The 24,087-nt window shown below is 27.1% G+C and overlaps 1 protein-coding gene and 1 pseudogene across 1 annotated transcript; both read left to right on the top strand.

Moving 5' to 3' along the window:
* Positions 1–9,855: 9,855 nt before the first annotated feature.
* On the top strand, positions 9,856–12,876 carry LOC107421730 (peroxidase 12). Its single transcript, XM_016031033.3, has 3 exons — positions 9,856–10,189; positions 10,805–11,002; positions 12,027–12,876. Exons 1-3 carry the CDS (start codon positions 9,926–9,928, stop codon positions 12,645–12,647), a joined length of 1,083 nt encoding a protein of 360 aa, XP_015886519.3. The 5' UTR covers positions 9,856–9,925; the 3' UTR covers positions 12,648–12,876.
* A 2,926-nt stretch (positions 12,877–15,802) lies between these two features.
* Positions 15,803–17,161, top strand: LOC112492107 (peroxidase 12-like; annotated as a pseudogene).
* Positions 17,162–24,087: the final 6,926 nt, after the last annotated feature.

Genomic DNA, 24,087 nt, shown 5'->3' with positions numbered 1-24,087 from the left:
TGCAATTTATATTGTTATAACAGTAGTGCTATATCTATCCCCAAAAAAAAAATAATAATAAATAATAATAATAATAATAATAGTACTAGAAATATCAAATTATTTACCAACTAAAAATTTACATCATTTTACAATAAACAAATAAATAAATAAAACTTTGTTGAATAATATGGTACAGTAATTTATCAAATAATTAGTTAACATATTTATAAAATCTGAATATTAATAAATAAAATTTTAAATAAATAAGTGAATACAAAAAAATCTGATTAAATATTACTAATCATTTTATAAATAATTTATTATTCACTCTACTATTATTGTTATTAAATATGTTATAGTGTTAAACCGATATATTTTTCAAATCAAAATTAAAACTCTATTTTTGGATAGGATACCTAATCCATGTATGAAGACTTCAACTTAGTTCAATAAATCTATATAATAATATATAAAAGTGGAAAAGCTAATACCATGTGTCAGCACATTATCATTTCAATTTTTTTTTAAAATCATCAATAATTTTTTTATTATTATTTATGATTCTATCAAAATATTAATAAATAATAAATTGAGCATTTATTTAAAAACATGAAATTTTTATTTTTTTGGTTGTATTAAAAAATATATATTTTTATTGTTATAATATTAGATAATTGATTGAAATAAGATTTTTTTATCTTTTATGATTGTACTTAAATATATATAAAATTAATTTTTATTTTCAAATAAATTGTAAATAAACAATAACTTTTATTTTGTTACATATTATTATTATTATTATTATTTATTTGTTTAAGAATATCTAAATTCTATTTATTTTTAATTTTCTGTTTCAAGTTATTTTAAATTATTTTTTAATAACAAATAATACATATAATATAATTTAAAGTCCATATCACTCATATTGATATTCCCATCTTTTGTATGTAAACGTGCATGCAATATATTATTATTAGATTAGAATATAATTAATTATTATAGATTATTTTTGAAATTATCTATTATAATTATATATATCGTGCATCATATAAGAATGAGTGCTAGTAATTTAAAAAAAAAAATGCTGTTTATCAATTGTTAAATTATTTAGTTGATATGTTTTGAAGTAACTAATAAAATCTATACACTCCCAAAAAAAAAATACTAATAATAACTTAATGAACCCAAAACAGTTCAATATAATAATATATTATCATATTATTGGTGCTAGAAAAAAGTTTGGTACATAAGCTAGTAGGTGTAATATTATTGTTAAAGTATAGGCTTTGTTTTACTTAGGTGATTACTGATGAGTTAATGTTATGATTAAAATCTCTCTTCAACTTTTCAATCACAATATCCTTGCGCAATGAGTTTTTTATTTTTTTTTTCAAATGATAATAATAATAATAATAATTTTTGGGCCTTCAATGGTATAAAAATGTATTTTTCAAGCTCTGCTGAAAATATATTTAGTTGTTTTATATGCTCTGCCTCGCAATAGTTTGGAAAGCAACTGACTTGTCCGTCCATGACGACAATGGCGGTATAGCTTTGGGACTTAACAGCTTTTAAAAGTAACAATGGTTTTTTTTTTTTCCTTCTTTTTGGGAAAAAAAATGTTTATGAACAGATTGAGAACATATTTTAAAGCAAAAGGGTAATTTTTGTAATTTTCTCTTTCATTTACAATGTATCTTACACACTTTATTTGTTCACTTGATTAACACATTTTCCATTTTTATGTTTCAACTAATTTCTTTGGTTTATTAAAATTAAAAAAAAAAACTAAATTCTTTGTCCATATTCTATCCAATAATGTCCTTTAATACTTTTTTTTTTTTTTCTTAAGGTTCTTTTAAATGTACTTTTTGACCAATTTAATTAAATTTTTTATTCATCATTTATGGTTTGGTTATAACTGCAGAACTATAATATAGATTATATTATAAAAGAAATAACAATAAAACATAATTGGATGTGATTTGGTCCTATTTTATCAAAAAAAAAAAAAAATTGGACGTGATTTGGTAGAAAAATAATAATGTTTGATAAGATATTACTTTATTCTTACTTATGTTTAGCAATAATATTTCTTATTAGTTACCAATATACACAAGTTTTCTACCTTAATCACTAAAAGTGAGAAAGGTACCAAAGAAAGACAACCAATATACACAAGTTTTCTACCTTAATCACTAAAAGTGACAAAGGTACCAAAGAAAGACAAAGAAAAAGAAGGATAGAGGATTTTATGCTGTTATGGTATTTGTTTGCAACAATATTTTGAGAAAATAAGAATTACGCTGGTTTTGACTTAGAACTTGAATGGTTCATTGGCTTGGAGCATCTTCAAAGAGCTCTCCATTTATTATATATATTTTATTTTGAAGAGTCAGTTTTTAAAAATAAACTTTAATATATTTTATAATTTGACTTTTTTGAACTATATAGTGGATTTAGTTCTCAAGTTTAGAGAGCCTGACATACTATTTATATTTAGGGAGATATATTTAATTTAGAGTTTATTATATTTAAAATGATTTATAGAATTTAAAGGATTTGATGGATTATTATAGAATTCTACAGATTAATATAGATTTTATAAGAATCCAACAAAATCTTTGGATTTAAGATTGGATTTCATATTGACAATTTTTTTCACAATTTCACTGTTAAAATCCTTTTAAATACATTAAAATCCATTATTTTTTAAAGTTTTTTAAAATTAATAACCTTTTAAAGGCCACCAGATTTTAAAAGAATTCTACAAAGTTCTAATTGGATATATCTGGATTTTAATGGACTTTTATAAAATCTATTAAAATCTGAATTGAATATCATTAGACTTGTATGAACTTTTTTAAAATCTAAATTGAATACATCTAAACTTTTAAAGATTTTTAAAATCTTTCAAATTCTAAATTGAATGCACCCCTATTAATATTATATTAATGTAATTTAATGCTTATTAAATTCTAATGCCACTATATTGTTGATTCTTTAACGCTTATCGAATTTCAAAACTACTATATTGTTGATTAAAGCTCTTCTTTTGTTGATTCTAGCTCCTCGAATACTCTTTTGGTTGTATATATAAAAATGTAAAAGGATCACAAAGATTGAGATAATAAGGGAAAAAAAATTTATCATATAAATTAAAAAGCATTGTTAAAAGTTAATCAATAGCCGAGTTAAAATAGCTGACGTTTTTCTGAAAAGACATTGACTTTTATAGTGATTTTTAATAATATTTTTTGAAAAAATATTGATTTTTCTTCTAAATTTTTAGTGATATTTTAAAAAAGTATCGCTAAATGATACGTGAGCCTATGCTTGTTCTAAAGCATCGCTAAAATTAAAAAAAAAAAAAAAAAAACCGAAGCTTTTTAAAAAATGTGTCAACTATTTTTTCTTTTAGCAACGTTTTTAATTAAAAGCATCGATTTTTTTTTTTAATTTTTCTCAAATTTGTATTTTTTAATGGTAGCTTCACTCAATTCAGATTGTTTTTATTTTTTTTTAATTTTGCTTTTATTTTCAATCCATATATATTTTTGTTCAATTTCCTTTTGGTAAAAAAAAATAATAATAAATATTTATTAAAAAAATAAAAAAAAATATGATATAAAAAATATTATTGAAAAAAATCTTAAGGTTTAACTTTTGATATTTAAAAATATCCTTATATAAAATTATATAAAAGATGTTGTTTTACTTTTTAAAAGTCCCTTCTTGATACTCTTGTTGCATTATACCGATGAAAACATCACATGGGCTGCTTGGGTTGGACGAAAATTGCAGGTTGGTCATACAAAACGACAAAAATGGTACGCGAACCTAGAATGAAGCCTTTTAGTACCATAATAAATAAATAATAATAATAGTAATGAGGTTGGCCTTAGAAAAACCGAAGCAACAGGGAAAAAGATGACAAAAGGATAATGACAACTCATATAACACCAATTTAAATAGAGATTTAAAGAAAGCTCTCTCTATCGTTGTTATTTTTTATTTAGATTGCTGTAATTTGGACTCTTTACCAAGCAATATCTTGGATGTTTATGCCTCTGATTTGCTCGGACTTAATCTTAGGCTGTAACCCCCCTTGCTTGTGGGGCTTTTTGTCCTTAATGCAAGGAATTATTTTTAAAAAAAAATGAAATTTAAAGAAAGCCTTTTTGTTTTTTCATACTACATCCACATGGAATGAATTTTAACATATTGGCTAGCTTGCATGGTCGAGCGCCACTACCTGCGCCACAGTTGTGCGAGTTCGAGTTGCGGGTGGGGAGGGCATAGAGGACAGCAAAAAAAAAAAAAAACAAAAAAACCACTACCTGCGCCACAGTTGCACGAGTTTGAGTTGCGGGTGGGGAGGGCATAGTAGGGGTGGACTCGGTGAGGATTGATTTGGTTTTATGGGTTTTTTTAAACCGAACAGACCAATTTAATTTGGACTGGATAGATAACCGAATAGAATCGAACTCCATATGCAATCCGAAAACCGATCGAACTGATCATTTTTGGTCGGTTTGAGTTAGGTTTCCGGGTTGGGTCAATTTGGGCCTCATGTTGGGTTGGATTGGGTTCGCAGTTTGGATCGGGTTGGGTTCATAAATTGGGCCGATTTGGATCTCGGGCCAAATTGTAAATATTTCAAATTATAAATATATTTGTATATTTTTGGACCAAAATTGTATAATATTTTACTGAAGAGGAGAAGAGATGAGTGCACTGATGCTGGTGCTGGCTGCTCCGAAGGCTTCATAAGAAGGATTGGGCTTATAAAGTTTTGAGTTTACAAATCTGGAGAAAACTTTTGGGCTTATACATGTTAATAAAAACAACTTTTAATACTATATTAGTATATTTATATATAAAAATAAAATAAAATATTAATTTATTGATGATCAGTTTGGTTTGGATTCGATTAGATAAAATTTCATCCAATCCACAATCCGAACCGACTGTTTTTGTTTTTTTATATATTTAACCGAATCAAACCGATTAATAAGTTAAAACCAACTCAAACCAAACCAAATATGTCGGTTTGGTCTGTTTAGTTGGATTTTTGCCCACCCCTAAAGCATAGAGGACAGCCCAAAAAAAAAAAAAAAAAAACATATTGGAAAAATGGCAATGGGTTGAAATCAATTTCTTTAACCAATGACCAAACACATTCAGTAGCCATTTATTTCTCGGGAGTACAACATTGTTATTATTCTTATTTTACAATAGGCAATTAATTTAACACAATTACCACGAACAGGTAACTTACCCTTTTTTCCAGGTCAAATGACAAATAATAATAATTTGTAATAAATAAAAGACCGTTACAATGATCCCATTGGCCAAGATGTATATACAATCTGATTTTCCATAAGTTTTTCTTTATCGGTCATCATTTGAATATGTCATTTAGAAATATATTAATACATTTCTGTATTTATATAAGATCTATTTTGTCTAAATAGAAATTTAATCATAGTTTATTAAATTTATATTAGACTATCAATGTATTTTAAAAATTTTAGCTTTTAAAACAATGAGTATGTTAATTTAATATAAACCTAATTATATAATAACAATAATAATAAATGATTTTCTAAAAAAAACAATTTAGTATTATATCCTGGTCTTTGTTCAACCAAAAAAAAAAAAGAAAAAGAAAAGGGAAAAGAAAAGAAAAGAAAAAAATATTTGGCACTTAATGCAAATTAATTAAGGATAACTACGAAAACATCTCATAACTGGGAAAAAGTTCTGTTACACTATTTGAATTTTGATAGTAAAATTAAAGGATAAATTTCAATTTTTGTAAATATTTTTTAGGGAAGTAAAACTTTTATATGACAGGTTATGGGTACAAACTAAGAGGTTATATATATAAATATAATAATCTTCCACTTAGACGGTGTTTAAATGTATGTATTGTATCGTTTTCCTATTGAGTTTTATCAAACTCAAATTCAATCTATTAAACTCACTGATGAAAATATTAAAACCTAAACTTGTTCATCAAAATAATGTGTTTTACTTGTTTATCCATTATTAAAAAAATATAATTAAAAAATAAATAATAAAGCATATTTAATATATATATATATATATATATATATATATATATATATATATAAATATATAAATATTCAATCTAAACCTATTGAAGTTTGCATTAATTTTAATTTAATTTTTTAAATTTTAAAAATTACAATTGGTATCCTTACATGGAATGTAGATAGAATTAATTTGAAATGTGTGAACAAAATAACATGGTAGGAAAATTAGAACTGTTTGAAACCTAAATAGAGGTAAACGACATTTTTGAAGAATCAAATTATATTTAAATTAAATATCAAATAAGGTAAATGAAATTAATCCTATATGTATATATTATATATTAATCAATTTTACAATTTTTCAAACTTGGATAAAAATAATTAGAAGCACAAGTGTAACACATATTCATTTTTTGTGATAAATTAAAAGTACAAAATAACAAAAAAACTAAATACATAATTATTGAAAACTTTCTAATAATAATAATAATAATAATTATATAAAACTATTGAATAAGTAATATCTTTTTACTCCAAAAGTTTCTTAAATCTCACAAATTTATAGTGAAAAAAAAACATAACATTTTTTTCTTAACATATAATTAAATTACTAAAGTATCCATTGTGTGAAATGGATTATAATGAGTTAACCTGTTTATAATCCCTTAACATAGTGAATCTTAACAAGCACAATCTCAGACTTGATCCAACATACTTAAATCTGTACATTGATAATTTCATATGGATACTTTATCGGAATAATAGATCGTTTGAACCATTACCAGATCACTTTCACTCTAATCATTTCATCTTTTCTTTTTTCTTCAGATTTTTTTTTTTTTGAGTCTTTCAATTTAATTTGTGTATGAAAGTTTTGTGGTTGTAACTTATATGGATGAATTTAAATTTTTTTGTTTTGAAAATTAAAAAAATTCGGTATAAATGTCTTGGGGTAATTGTACAGCATCTTTCTGAATTATACATCTTAGTTGTCTTTAAAAAAAATAATAATAATAATGTGGCCCAGGTACAAAATCAATAGATATAATGTAAATAAAATAGTTAGTGGTGTATTATAGTAAATAAAATAAATAATATGCAAATACAAATCCAAATTTTGGTAATAACTAAATTTAATAATGATAATATTATTTTTGATGTATATGTATACATGAACTCATATATTTATATATACATATATATATACATATATTTTTGCTATAGAAAGATTGGAAGGATCAGTTTTGCACCGGTGCAGATAATTTTTTATAAAACATTTTTATAAAATGGATTTGTTTATACTGATGTAAAAATGATTATTTTAAAATAATATTTAACATTAGACTTTTATCTTATAAAAACTATATGATCCTCTCCTTTACCAGATTTTATATATACATAAATATAAGATTAAAAAAAAAATAAAAAAAAATCTTAACTAAAACTAAAAGTTGTTTGGTTCATTGAATTGCCTTTTATCCTTATAATTATCTACAGATAAAGCTTTTTTTTTTTTTTTTTTGATGAGAATACAGATCGTGCTAGTTAATGATAAGTTTTAATAGTTAATTAATTGATTGTTTTGTAAAATACTTTATATAAAAAATAAAAAAGAAAAAAGAAGACGTACCATGTTATGATGAGTTTGTCGTTGCAAGCACGACAATTAATTATAGGAGTAATTTAAATTACTTTGATTCCCTGATAAAGTGATACGATATCTTTTGAATTTGGCCTTTCAAAAGTGATTTTTCCTCTTTTTGACGGAAGAAAAGATACCCCAAGAATGAAAATTTTGCAAGTTGCAATATCTTAGTATCTATGGACGTTTAAATAATTAAAGGTTAGATCTATAAAAGTTTGGAAACGTGTGGTTTCAACTTATTTACTAAAAAACGAAGTATTTTATTTTTTTCAATTGGTATAATTTGACTTTCCAATTGTATTGGCAAACTTTTCTTTCTTTCTTTCTATCTTATAAATTAGTCCACCAAATAATATTTCTCCATTTTATAAATTAATTCTTCAAAGTCAAATATGATCTTCAATAATAAATTAATTAGATTAATTAAGATTACAAGTATATAAGCTTGAATTCATGAGAACCTCTCATATTAGATACCAATGAAGCTATCCCTCCTATACAAGTTTATTTATATTTTTTTCCTTTTTAAAATTATTAATAATAAAGAGATTAATATATAAAACCTTATACATAATTTTAAGATGTTCCCATGCATATAACATGGAATTGAGTTCCCATCGTACAAGCTACACATAAATCTAATTGACCGTCGAATTTTTTGCAAAATTTGATTCCTAGTGGCGTATAGATATACAATAATAGAGCTTTCCATGAATATTTCAAAGACTTGCTCGCCAAGTAAGCAACAGTACAATGTTATATTGCATTATATGTATCTAACTTCTTGCTATTAGATTAGAATAACATAATCCAATATGCGCGTGTATATATATATATATATATATACTATTGCAAATAAATAAATAAACGTGCGTATATATACTAATTAATTCAATTAATTACCAATTACACTCTCTAATTAAACTTTATCTATATAATTTATATTACGTCTCAATTTAACTGTTTTTTTTTTTTTTAAAATTAGGCCACTCTGAATTATGTTATAATAAAACAAATACGTCCATTAGTTAGTTGTTTTTATTCTTTCTTTTTTTGGTTAAATTTTGGCGAAATTACCTCTTGACATTCATTTAAAAAGCTAATTAATACAAAAAAAAAAAAACCCCGAATTAGAGTTTACTTATTATTTTTTTAAACAAGTTAAAAAAATTGTTTGAAAAACTTATAGGGACATATACATTTGACATTATGTCATATATATACTTGAGTAATAATAAGAAATTATTTATAAAACACGATTGAAATTATTTTGTTATTATTTAATCTCTTGGACTATTCCCTTTAAATTCTTATAATGAATTCAATATGACAAAAATTCCCCCCCTTCCTGCACTTGACAATAAATTTCCATAAATGTATATTGTTGGATTCTTGGAAGCCAAGAAGCTTTTTAATTTTTTAAAATTTTTAATTTTTCTCATTTCCCCTTGGTAAATGGTAAACTTAGTGAGACCTAGACAAGTGACTTTTTTTTTTTTTTTTTTTGTGTGTGTGTGTGTGTGTGTGTGTGTGTTATAGGCGATACAAAAACAAAAGTATCATTTTAACCAAACTAGTTATCAGATTGTCTCTATCAGATTCTCTCAAAGTGCAAATTTATTCTTAATTTGCATTGTTTTCATTGTCCTAACATTTCTATTAGTTATTAACCATTGTAAAAGAGAAAACTGAATTTCAAAAAATTAAATTAATTTTCAAGAACATGAATCCCAAAAATCAGTTTCTTTTAAAGCTCAATACTTTTCACACGGAACATAAATTTCTACCTCTTTCCTTGTTGGCAATATTGCAGTGGATAAGCATAATATCTGCAAGACTTTTCAACAACATTATCTCAAAGTCCACAGTGTGAAAACAGTGAGAAATTATGAAAATGTATTTTATTTTAAACCAAATTGGTCGTGGTTGCCACATGCCCTTTTTGGTCTTCGTCCGTGGCCCAAAAAGTCCTTACAACAAATTTCACCCCCCCAAAAAAAAAAAAAAAATGAAATTATTTAATTTAATTTTTCTTTCTTCGGTAAAATGATGAGATACCGTGTATGGACTATTCAAACACCCCACCAAACATAAATAAATAAATAAAAAGTAAAAAGCTTAATGAGTGTTCCACAATTTGCCTATAAATTGGAAGCCATTTTGCTCAGAAAATCTAAGTAGGAAAGAAAAAAAAAAAAAAAAACAAAAAAAAAGTAGAAGCCCATAATCAAAAACCATGGTAATTCCTAGTGCTCGTTCAACTTTTTTCCTTCTGATCTCTTCCTTGTTAGTAGTTTCTTCGTTAGTTTCAGCTGAAAATTATAATCAAGAGCCAGAGTTCACAGTCCCTCTAGCGAAGGGACTCTCATGGAGCTTCTATGAAAATAGTTGTCCTCAGGCTGAAGACATTGTTAGGACACAGCTCAAGAAAGTCTTCAAGGAAGACATTGGCCAAGCCGCTGGTTTGCTTCGCCTCCATTTCCATGACTGCTTTGTGCAGGTGAACCCTTTTTTTGTTTTTTAATATATTTTTAACCTTAAAACCCGGATTTGATCATCAACTATATAGCTGATAACTAAAGCTTTAATATGTCAAATTGGTTATGACCCGTAAATTGAAAAGCTAATAATCCATGGCTGACTATTGATTTTTTTTTTTTTTTTTGGGGTCCTTTTTTGGGTACATAACTGAACTGATCAAAGAGAAAATTTCTATTTAATTGACTATACATGTATAGTGTGTGCATGTTTACAAGCCTAATTAAGCTTTTTTTTTTTTGTTTTTTTTTTCTCACAGTCTAGTCTGCATTTTATTATTTATTTTATTTTTTGGTTGTCCTGTAAATCTTAACAAGAGAAGAGCAAGCCAAAACCCACTAAAAGTTTTGAAATAATTAACTAAAAGCTAAGAGACCCCATAAATGTCACTTTTTTCAGTAGGAACTTCAGCTAACCAAACAGATAATGATTATTTTTAAATGACATTTTTTTTTCTTCTTTTTTCTCAAAATAAAAATAATAGTAATAAAAGAAAATAATAATAAAACGTGAAGGTTGGTTGCAGTTGGAGATAAATTGAAGATAACACTAAAAAAATGGTTGAAAATTTATGCAGGGATGTGATGGTTCAGTGCTGCTGGATGGATCAACAAGTGGACCAGGAGATGAGCAAGATGCAATTCCAAATCTGACACTGAGGAAGAAGGCATTTGAGATAGTTAATGACCTCCGACAGAGAATCCACAAGAAGTGTGGAAGGGTCGTCTCCTGCTCTGATATTGTTGCCCTTGCTGCACGTGATTCTGTTGCCCTGGTATAATTATATTCTAATCCTTAATTAAATTCACTTCCTCTTCATTGATTTTGCAGGGGAAACAAAAAAAAAGTTCGCAATTTTAGTTTGTAATGTCGAGATTGGTAATTAACTGGTGCTGCTGAAAACAGGAAAAGAGCAAACAAAGAAACAGAGTTTATAATATTTTTAAAAGTTATTTTCAAGTGGATATTTTTTTTGGGTAAAATATATTCTAGTGGATATATTAATTATGTGTTTGAGCCTTTTGAATGATTATTTCAAAGCTCAATCAAGGAGACAAATGGATTAAATTAACTGAAGACTAGAAAGAATGAAAGAAAATATATCATAATATAAAGTCTTAAGAAAAACCATTGATGTAGGCCAAATCCATTTATTTGTATAGAAAAAGGACATTACATCGGGGTTTCCCTTTTTTTTTTGTTGCGTTTGTTTGGTGTGTTTCTGGTCACCCATCAACCTACTACTTTCAGTACTGTGTATACATATATATATATATATATATATATTCTATATACTAGCACATATCTCGGACTTGTGTATGTATTTCTTATCCAAGAGGTTGGAATACAAGGATTTTTTTGGAATATATAATTTGCAGATTGCAGAAGGAGGATATTATTTTGTTTAATTTAAAGATAATTGTATTTGTTAATCTTAATTCTGACAAACCAATAGCCTGATAGGAAGACTCCGTCACATTTGGTGGAAACTGAAGTCATTCTTTAAGATAATTAAGAGCATGGCAGAATCTTCCAGTTTTTAATTTTTATATTCTCATTCATTGGCTAAAGATGGTTTACTTCTATCTCATTGGGTTATCTGAATCTACATCATCATCAAATGACATGTTCATGTTGGTATTTGAAATTTTTTTTTTATATTTTTCCAAGTTTAGGATATATTAGTATTAGCATACTTTGTTTTGACAAAACAATGTGATTGATTCTTGTAATTTTTTTTCCAAAAACCCATCTCAATTTTGTTTCTTTAATTTTGCAATTTTTCATTCTTGCTTCAGTCTGGTGGTCCTGACTATGCTGTTCCATTGGGAAGAAAAGATGGACTGACTTTTGCAACACCAAATGTGACATTAGCCAACCTTCCAGCACCATTCAGCAATGCCAGCACCATTCTTGAAGCTTTGGCTACAAAAGGCTTCGATCCAACCGACGTGGTAGCCCTCTCCGGTGGCCACACCATCGGAATTAGCCACTGCACATCCTTCACTAGGCGTCTGTACCCTACTCAAGACCCTGTCATGGACAAAACTTTTGCCAAAGACCTCAAAGAAATCTGTCCCAAACTCGATTCCAATGGCACCACCGTGCTTGATATCCGATCACCAAACAAATTCGACAACAAATACTACGTTGATCTCATGAACCGCCAAGGACTTTTCACCTCGGACCAAGATTTGTACTCATACAAAAAGACCAAGGACATTGTCACTAGCTTTGCTGTGGATGAGTCATTGTTCTATGAGAAATTTGTGATTGCAATGACGAAGATGGGGCAACTGAGTGTTTTGACAGGTAAAAATGGTGAAATTCGCGCGAATTGCTCCGCCAGGAACAGCGATAACCAGGCTTACTTGGCTTCTCTTGTGGATGATGATGTTGAAAGTTTGTCTGAGTTCTAATTATAGAGGGGTCTTTGTCTATGTTCAATAAATCCAACTTTGTGTTTGTAAAAATGAAAGACCATTATGGCTAGTCTTTTCTGATCATCACTAACGTGTGAAACTTGTTTTATGGTTTTTGCAGACCTTTTTTTAAGTTATTTTAACTTATATTTTCTTTTGGTTTCTCAGGGTCAAAGTTTGTTGTTAAGTTTTCCTAGATGTATAAGAACTTGGTTTCTGTTTTCAATTCAATGCTTTCGAAAATAGGAGGAAACCACAATTAATTTATGGCAAACATGGCTGGTCATGAATTAGTCCTTTGCATTTTTATTTATTTGGGCCCTGTTTCCATTTTACATGAAATGATGCAGAAAGCTGTTTGGTAAAAACCTAAAGGATCCACTAATGGTATCAAAAAGTAGAAAATTCATTAAAAAGGATTTTTTTTTTTTAAAATTTTTTTATTTTTTTTATTTTTAAATGAGTATGACGGTATGACGGTTCAATATTGTAATTGACAAGAACTTTGCCTTTTTATAAGAATGACTTAGAACTAGTACATCGGAATTCAAAAAGAAAAAAAAATGTGAAGTTTGCTTTATATGGCCTAACAATAACAGTGATTTAATCTCAATGTCCTTTGTGGTGACAAAATAGCTTCTTTGGGATTATAAATGAAAGAAAGAAATAGTTAATTAGGTAATTAATGCACATGAAACAGAGGCTGAAGTCTAATCGTGTAGGCCATTATGGGCAGCAGCGCATGATGAATATGATTACCTTTTTTTGTTTACAAGGTTGTCTAATTCCAATTTGTCCACCACATGTTTTTACCTACTCCCATTTCCTATACCGTTAGCTTTTCCATTAAAAAAACATATTATCCAAGTATTAACCATGAAGTCATACACATTGTTTAGACTAATTTATTAGGTGAATGGTATGCATCACCATCACCTTCCCTGCGGTCTTTGATTAATGATCTATCCATTTGTCAATATGTTAGGGACATGCTGTTGGGGGTTCTGAGAGTGACTTTGCTTTGCATCTTCCAAGCAAGACCAATATTATTTACTAGTTTTGGAAATGATACAGAATATCATTTGAATTCTTATACTATAGTTTATAGAATCAATCCATACTTGACTTCCTTCTAAGATCAAGGTAAATATTTTGTGTTCTTCCAACACTGTTGGTTTTTTTTTTTTTTTTTTTTTTTTTCTCCCCACAAGGATTCAAAATTCAAATCCTCGTAATTTTTTATATAAAAAACGATAAGAAAAATTTTGCTAGGATAGCTAAAATATTGGAAAAGATATGTAAGAGTGCAAAAAGGGTTTTATATAGCATTATTTTTATGAAGTTTTTTTTGGCTTTTAAGAGCTAAAACTGATTTGTGTGAAAGTGTTTAGATTATAAATTAAGCTAAATTCTATAAAACGCTTTAATGCATCTCCAATCTCTATCTCCTTCCCATGTTTGACATTCTTCTAAGATCAAGATTTATTTTTATGTGTCACGGCCAAGCCATTGTTTCTTTCAATAATTATCCAATTTTGAATCCTCATAGCCATATAATAAAATTAAAAAAAAAATCAAAATAGAAAAGATTGAAGGTCTTATATGGCATAATTTTTCTAAAGTTGTTTCTAGCTTTTAAGAGTAAAAAATAGTTTTTTCAAGAGTTTTTGATATGTCTATTAACGCATTTATCAATAAATAAAGAATATTACTTCATCGTAAGATCTTATACATCGATAACCATTTCTTGCTCAAATAAAAAGTCTTTTTTGCATGAAATTTCCAACATATCTCTTATTTCACCAATTAAAACCAAACGTAAAAAGCCTATCCTGAATAGGTCCTATATATAGTCTGACTTACATGAAAAAATAATAATAAGGTGTATATAACATTAAAACAACAGTTTAAATATCAATTTAACTCCGCTAGAACTCTTTAAAAAAAATAATAAGAAGAAGAAAAAATAAAAACTGTCCTCGAAATAGAAATGTGGGCTTTACTTCTTGAATTCAACAAGAAGCCCACGTCCAGAATCCCAAAATGCACTCGCAGAAAATGAAAATATGGGCTTCGCTTAATTCCAATTAGAAAAGCCCAATTGAGATAGAGGGGTGTCAATTGTCATTTTGAAAACATGGATAGGAAAAAGTTGGAAAAAAACAAGAAGAAAAAAAGAAAGAAAAAAGAAAAAGGAAAAAACTAAAAAGGGAAGAAGAAGGAATTATGCAAAATGAGAGGCAAGTGGCAGAGACAAAGTACCAAATACACTAATCATACATTGCATTAAGGACACTTTTTAAGACATAGATAAAGTTTTTTCTTTTATTTTTTATACCCACTCTCTTTTTGTTTTTTTTTTTTTTAAAGAAAATTTCTTATTAATAAACAAATATGAGAAGTAATGAATATTCGAGGTGCACTTTAACCATGAACAAAAGATAAAAATGTGTGAAATTTGCTTAACAACGAGGGCCTAAAAGGTCAAATATATGTGTAGGTGCAAACGTGTCAAGCATGCTTGACTGTCAAAATAGTATTAAAAATTAAAATTAATTACACTTTATATTTTTGTTGATTTTTATTATTTAAATAGTTAGCTTTCAAAAGCAGTGATAAAGATTCATAATTTTTTTAATTTATTGTAAATTGATTTAATTCTCATGATAAATAAATTGATGAAAGTTTGAGAGAAACTTGTATTAGAGTCTGTGAAAAAAGAAATTAAAAAGTGTTGATCAAGAAAAAAAAAAAGAAAAAAAGAAAAAAGGCAACCACGTGGTGGATAAAATAGTTACCAATTTATTTGGTCTAATTGGATATTAAATTAATATACAATAAATTAAAAAAATTGAGGATTTAAATTGTAAAATTTCAAAAGTTAAAAATATTAAAATGTAATTAATCTTAAAAATTAAGATACTTGTAACTATATAATTTTATGCTTAAAAAATTTGTACTTAAATTAGAACTTGCATAATTTTAATTTCTTGTGTGCAATTGTAAATATATTATTATAATTCTAAATGACATTTTTTAATATCTTCTTTTTTTTTCTCAAAATAATAATAATAATAAAGAAGTGAAATAATTATAAAACATGAAGGTTGGCTGTAGTTGGATATGAATTGAAGAAGATAACATTAAAAAAAATGGTTGAAAATTTATGCAGGGATGATGGTTCAGTGCTGCTGGATGGGTCGACAAGTGGACCAGGAGATGAGCAAGATGCAATTCCAAATCTTACACCAAGAAAGAAGGCATTTGAAATAATCAATGACCACCGAGAGAGAATCCACAAGAAGCCTGGTAAGGGTCGTCTCTTGCGCTGATATTGTTGCTCTTGCTGCTCGTGATTCTGTTGCCCTGGTATAATTGTATTCTAATCCTTAATTAAATTCACTTCCTCTTCATTGATTTTGCAGGGAAAAAACAAAAATGTTTGCAATCTTGTTTTTCTTCTTCTTCTTCTTACATTTTCATTTTGTATTTGAAATATGGTTTAAGTGTGTTTTTAGTACCTAATGTTGAGATTGATAATTGACTTGTGCTACCGAAATCAGGAAAAGAGCAAAAAAGGAAACAGAGTTCATATAATCTTTTTAAAAAAGCTATTTTCTAGTGCTTGTTTTAATTATGTGTGTTGAGCCTTTTGAATGATTATTTCAAAGCTCAAACAAGGAGACAAATAAATAAAATTAACTTAAGACTAGAAAGAATGAAAGAAAATATATTATAATATAAAGTTTTAGGAAAAACCATTGATGTAGGCCAAAATCGCTTTATTTGAATAGAAAAAGGACAAATTACATCTAGCTTTTTATTTTTTTCTGCTGACCCATTAACCTACTCCTTTCAGTATTTTACACACACACACACACACCTTCCACTAGCACAGATCTCAAACTTGTATATGTATTTTTTATCCAAGAGGTTAGAGTACAAGGATCTTTTGGAATATATGGTATGCAGAAGAAGGATTTCATTTAGTTTAATTTAAAGAAAATGATATTAATTTATCTTAATACAGACAAACCAATAGCATCATAGTAAGACTCTGCCATGGTGGAATCTGAAGTCATTCTCTAAGATATTGATAAGCATTTGGCAGACTTTTCCAATTTTTAATTTTTATATTCTGGACAAAAATGGTTTACTATCTGCAACATTACAGTATGGCATATTCATAAATATACATACCTAATAATAAATGGTCACGTTAGTATTTGAATTTTTTAAGTTTATTATATATATTATGTTGGCATAGTACTTTAATAAAACAATGTGATTGATCTCTTGTATTTTTCCAAAAACCCATCTTAATTTTATATCTTTAATTTGTAATTTATTTTTTATTTTTGCTTTTATTGAAGTCTGGTAGCCCTGACAATGCTGTTTCACTGGGAAGAAAAGATGGACTAACTTTTGCAACACCAAATGTAACATTAGCCAACCTGCCAGCACCATTCTTGAAGCTTTTAACTCCACCAGTTCAATGGCTGCTCATTTAACTCCACCAGTTCTAGATGCCCTCCATCCTACAAATCTTTGCAAAATCAAAACCCATCTTCTCTCCATCCTTTTCCTCCTCCATCTATTCTCTTTAATTTAATTTTTCCTTATTATTTTTTTATTCATTCTACATATCGTTTGCATCTTTTTTGCTTTTTTCTTTATCCAATTCTTTTTTTTTTTTTTTTTTCCTCTTGTTTTGTTTTGAACAAACTAGAACCCCACCCGCACCAGCTCTTTCTGTATATCAAAGTTTGTAAAATGGAAATAAAAGAAGAGCAAAACCATTGAAAAAAAAAAAAAAAGAGGAAAAAAAGAAAAGATTTACCCAAAAAGTTACATCATCATCATTTAATTTCATTATAAATAAAATTCATTGGAGAACAATTTTTAATAGATAGTGTTTGATTGTTTATTAAATAGATAGGTTCCATATTCCGTGCTACATAGACTTTAATTGATAGAATAATTGAAGATGGTCTGGTAATAGTCACTTGATTTATATATATATATATATATATATATTAGTCTAAATTATAAATATGATTAAGGTTTATATTTTTCCAAAATTATAAAAGAGATAGTATAGGTCTAATTGTAAAAGTGAATTCATATGTAATTTTAGTGTATCTAGTAATTTTTTTAATACTTGAACCTATTTAAGATATTTTATTCATAAATATTGTTGAAATACTAAAAAGTTATTAAAATTGTAGTGCAACTAAGTATCTTTTATAGTATGGATGTATATACTTGCCCTGTATTATCACTTTTTATTTTTCATTTCCCATAAGTTATTATGACACTTTTTTCTTTGGATTTTTTCATACCGGGTTCCTTTTTTTTTTTTTATTCACTCATTTTTGTTTTATCAGTTTCCCTCCGTCATTCTATTGATCTTTACGTTAGAACATGATAAACAAGTTATGATTTTAAAATTTCAGAACATGCGCGAAAATAGCTTTATTTTTTCATCCCTGGCTTCCCTTTTTCTTTTTTTTTCCTCTAATTATTCTCTCTTTATTTTATCAGTCTCCCTCCAATTTTTCTTTATCAGTATTTCTTTTTAGAGTTGGGTTCTAGTGAAGAAGATGACTGAAATTCCTAGGTGTTTATAAATAGATTATCATATATTGGAAGTTGGGTTGAAAATTGGGGGTTTCATTTGAATCAATATGCAGATTTTCAGTCCCTGATTCATGAGAAATTAAAAAAAAAAAATTGCAAGACATGAAAAAAATAAAAAATTGCAAGACATGAATATATAGAGTCAAGAACAGATGAAACTGCTTTTTTATTTTTTTTAATTTTTTTTATAAATATATATAAAAAAATAATATGAAATAATAAAATTATGAATTGTGAATAAAAATGTGTGGTGCAATAAATAGATGTATTAAATATTTTATATAGAGAATGAGTTCAATTTTTCAAATATAGATAGTCAAGTTTCATTTTTAGTAGCTTTTTATTATATGGTATCTATTGGAATGATCAAAATTTGGTTTGACTCTTTAAGATAGTAAAATTGAGGCTTTTAACGAGCTTGTGGAGATGCTCTTACTTGGCTTCTCTTATGAAAGATGGTGTTGAAGGTTTATATGAGCTCTAATTAGAGAGGTGTCTCTGGCTATGTTCAAAAATTCAACTTTGTGTTTATGTATAAAAATAAAGACCATTATGCTTGGTCTTTTCTGATCATCACGAACGTGTGAAGCTTGTTTTATGTTTTTTTGTAAACCTTTTAATTTATTTTTTCTTTTTGTGTCTCAAGGTCAAAGTTTGTGTTAAATTTTCCTAGATGTATAATAATTTGGTTCTATTTTCAATTTAATGCTTTTGAAAATAGGAGGAAACTGCAATCAATATATAGCAAACAAAGTCCTGCATTTGGCCTTTGCATTTTCTTATGTTTGGGGCCCTGTTTGCGATTTATATGAAATGTAGCAAGAAAGCTGTTTGCTAAAAGCCAAATGGATCCACAAGTGGTATCGAATAATAGAAAATTAATTAAAAATTGATTTTTTATTTTTTTTGCTTCCAATTAAAAAGTGAATTTTTTTTAAAGTGTTTTAATTTATATGGACTTTGCCTCTTTATAAGAATTAAAAAATTTTGAACTAGTAGATTGGAATTCTAGAAGAAAATAAAAAATGTAAAGTTTGCTTTATATTGCCACACTTATAATAGAGTATTTTTTAGAATAATAATTATTTGATCTCAGTGTGAGCTGTTGTCACATCATGCCTAATCTTTGGGATTAGAAAATGAAAGAAAGAAATAGTTAATTAGGTAATTAATACATATGAAATAAAGGCTAAAGTCTAATGGTTTAGGTAATTATGGGTAGCAAAACGATGAATATGATTAATTTTCTTGTTTATAATCTTATTTAACTTGTTCATAATCTTATTTAAGTCCAATTTGTCAACCACATGTTTTGACCTACTCGCTTTTCCATGCCATTAGCTTTTTCCATGAAAAATACCGTCCAAGTAATTAACGATGAAGTCATATTCATACTTTAGACTATTTTGTTAGATGAAGATTACGCGTCATCATCACCTTCCCTTCAGTGATTAATGATCTGTCGATTTTTCAATATGATCAGGACAACTTTCTTTTTTAGGTATGGTCAGGACAAGTTGTCGGGGTTTGAGGGTCACTTTGCTTTATATCTTCCTAATTGGACTAATATTATTTGCAAGTTTTGGATAGCATTAGAACATTATTTTTTCTTTTTTCAAAGAAAAGAAAATGTGTATAGGATAAATATATATAGAAAATCTATACGTTTAGGATCAATTTTGTTCCGAATGAGAAAAAAACTTCCTAGAACATTATCTGAATTATTATATTATAGTTTATATAGTCAATTTCGATTTAAAATTCTTCTAAAATCAATATTATTTTTGTGTTATTGCAGAACCATTGTTTTTTTTAAACAATGATCTTAATTTTGAATGCACTAAACTTATTTTTTGGTTGTCAAATCCTTATTAACTTTGACATAAAAAACAATAAAAAGAAAAATTACTAGGATTGCTAAAATATAGGCAAAGACATATGTCATAGTGAAAAAAAAAAAGTTTTATATGACATGCTTTTTATAAAGTTGTTTTTGGCTTTTAAGAGTAAAAACAGTATTTCAAAAATGTTTAGATTATATATTAATATGAATTTTCTAGAACGCTTTTATTAATAAATAAAGAAAATTACTTCATGGTAAAATTTTATATATCCATAACCATTTCTTGCTCATAAAATTTCCAACATTTCTTTCTCTTCTTTCATCTATCTAAATAAGTTCTATATACAGTCTGATTTCCATTAAAAATTCATAATGTGTATAACATTGAAACAGCATTTTAATAATTTTCAATATGGTAAGGACAAGTTGTTGGGGGTCTTGAAAGTGACTTTGCCTTGCTTCTTCCAAAAGTAGGACCAATCTTATTTACTAGGTTTGGAAAGGATATAAAACATTATCTAAATTTTTATACTATAGTTTATCGAATCAATTTTGATTTGACATCTTCTAAGATCATGATTAATTTTTTATGTTATTGTAAAGCAACTGTCTATTTGAAATATTCATAACCTTTGATATATATATATATATATATATATTTATTTATAGGGATATTCTATGATATAGACTGTTTGAATACGGATTCGTATTAAAGTTGATATTTTTTGAGAAAAAAATATCGATTTTGCTGTGTAAGTGTACACAACAAAATCGATGTTTATTATTATTATTTTTTAAAAAAGTATTGGCTTTTAATGTGGTTCGCATGCGGACGGTCCGCACATTAGAATAACTCTATATTTGAGTATGTGTGTGTGTGTGTATATATATATATATATAACGATTTATTAGGATGGGTAATATGTAGATAAAGAGATAAGTCAGCTTGAAAAAAGGTTAGAATTTTTAAAGTTGTTTCTGCCTTTTAAGAGTGAAAAACAGTTTTTGAAAGTTTCATATGATTACAAATTAAACCGAATTCTATATAACGTGTTGATTGATAAATAAAGAAAATTACATCATCGGTAAAATTGTATGTATCCGTAACCTTTCTTGCTTATGAAACAGCATAAATAAATGTGATTAGGGCCTCAAATAAAAACTCTTTTTTGCAGGACATTTTCCAACATTCACTTGAATTCATCAAGAAGCAGAAGCCCCAAAACCCAAAATGTACTGGCTGAAAATAGAAACACGGGCTTGACTTAATTCCAAGTGGGAAAGCCCAATTCAGATCGCGATTGAAAGGGTTGTCAATTATCATTTTGTTTTGTAAATCATACATTACGGTAAGGACACATTAAAAAATATAGATAAAATTTTCTTTTTTATTGTTTACCCCCACTTATTAATAAACAAATATGAGAAATAACGAATATTCGAGGTGCACTTTAACCATGAATGTATGAAATGTGCTTAATAATGAGGACCTGAAAAGGTCAAATATATGTGTAGATGCAAACGTGTTAAGCGCATTTGACCTATAAGACGTTTGCAATCTAGCCTGCCAAATATTAAAAATTATGACTAATTGCACTTTGCTATTTTGATGAATTTTGTTATTTAAATTTTTAATCTTAAAGTTAATAATTTGGATTTTTAATTTTTTTAATTTATTATAGATTGATCCAATTCTTAATTAAAACAAATAAAATGGCAACAGTTTTGCAAAAACTATAGCAGAGTATGTAAGAAAAGAAATTATAAAAGGTTGATCAAGGAAAAAAATGCGTGAACGAAATTGTTACCAATTTATTTGACCAGATTGGATATTAAACCAGTATATAACAAATTAAAAAGTCAAAAACTTCAATTTAAAAATTTTAAAAGTTAAATTAAAATACTTATAGCTATATAATTTCTGTTTAATTTTACGTCTAAAAAATTTGTACTTGAATTAGAGCTTGCAAAATTTTAACTCTTATGTGCAATTCTAAATATATTATTATTTTTACAAAATATACAATTTTTGTGGTGGTGACGCTGACCCTTTAAAGAGTTTGTCACATTCTATAACACATAAATCTATATTCTAAATTGATCATTTATTGGGGTCAAGCTGCTCCATAAGTCTCCCTGAATCACCTCCAACTTTATATGGAAATTAAAATGGCTTAGGACCTAAAAATCAACTCCAAAAATGAAAAGAAAAAGAGAAAGAAAAGATCCAAGGAGCATTGAAAATAAGTGTTTCCATTTAGCTTTCAAAACATTGTTATGTGGATGAAATTAATTCCATGCAAAAAACAGGCAAAGCAGTAGGTGAGTGAGGGCCATAATAGGAGTTTGGAAGTATATACAATTTTTGCAAACACAAATTATAAAAACTGAGAATTCCCAACCCCACCTACCAAAAACAACAAAAATGATAATCATCTATAGAGATTTGGGTTTTACTTTTACATATTTCAGGCCGAACCAAGGGAAAAATTATTAAAAGAAACAAAGAAAGAAAGAAAGTAAAAGCTTCTAATCTCTCATAAATCACATCATGGTGTGTTTTTTGTTTCTTTATGGAACACAAAATATTCGGGCCAAAATCAACATTGCTACAATTTCTAGACTGACTATTAATTTCATGCAAACAATCTTCCTTTTGGACTTAATTGCAATCTTTTTTTATTTATTATTATTATTATTATTATTTGGTGGGTTGTGGGGACAGAAAGGAAAAAAGAAGCTAATCCGAATATTAGAAGATAAAAAGAGTGTAAGGGAACAGAGATATTCCTATTCCATGGCAATCCATGATCCGACAATCTTCAAACCACCAAACAATCTGTCTTATATCTCCAACCTAGGCGTGGGACTCCCATAATGTAATATTTGATATTTCAAAACTTTATTTTGTTTCCTTTTTTTTTTTTTTAAAAAATTTTTCTTCGCTATTTTAAGCTTAGAAAGTTATATAAGATAAGATATATTAATGAGCAAGAGTTTAGTGTCTTCAAAATATTTAGATTTGTAATCTATCAAATTGACAAATCCAGAAAGATACAAAAAGATCGAAATTATTTATCTATGAAAACAATAAATCTAATATTAAAAATTGAAGGTGCATGTGACATTTGTGAAGTTGCCGAAATCATTCACAGATGAAGTCATATTGTTATTGAAGAAAAAATGTAGCATTATTGTTATACAATCTCAGATTGACTGTATTAGTACATGTAAAACTAATACTCAAGATAATATGACAGATACAAATATGTCATGCAACTTTTCTCTTACTTATTTGTTCTCCCCAAAAAAAAAAAAAAAAGGAAAAAACTTTTCTCTAATATATATACAAAAATTGGCTATAAAAGGCAGATATGCCTGTCCAATTAATTACATATAATTTATCGAATTTTAATGGATTTACTGTATTTTCAGCACCTCAATGAGTGAAAACAACTATGTATGTGTGTGTATATACTTATTTCTTTTAGACTTGCTGTGCCCAACTTGCAGAATATATGGGTGTGTAATCTAAGAGATCCGACTAATATCTATTTTGATGAGACACCTGAAACACTTGCCTCTACGTATCTGTTATCCAATTAATGGTCCATAATCTGTCCACGATGCTGACTTCCACACTCAAAAAAAACTTATACACATATTTGAAGATATGTTATTTGTTTAATTTAGAGGATTTGTTTGTTTTGATATTTTAATGTCAATTTTTTTTTTAGTGAAAATATGTTATTGTTAATTTGTGCATTTACTGGTTGTTAACTTAAACCGTGACATGTAATACTTGGTATCATTACATTACTAATGGGGTATTGATGCAGAAGCATTTATTTAAGTGAAAGAGAATGATACATATGTATGATTAAAATGCATTAAAAATTTCAATTAAATTAAATAATAATTTTGTTACATTTCCATATCTATAAATTAATGTGG

This window comes from Ziziphus jujuba, chromosome 5 (assembly GCF_031755915.1).
Source record: "Ziziphus jujuba cultivar Dongzao chromosome 5, ASM3175591v1".
Classification (NCBI taxonomy): Eukaryota; Viridiplantae; Streptophyta; class Magnoliopsida; order Rosales; family Rhamnaceae; genus Ziziphus; species Ziziphus jujuba.
This window is presented reverse-complemented; position numbering and strand designations above follow the sequence as displayed.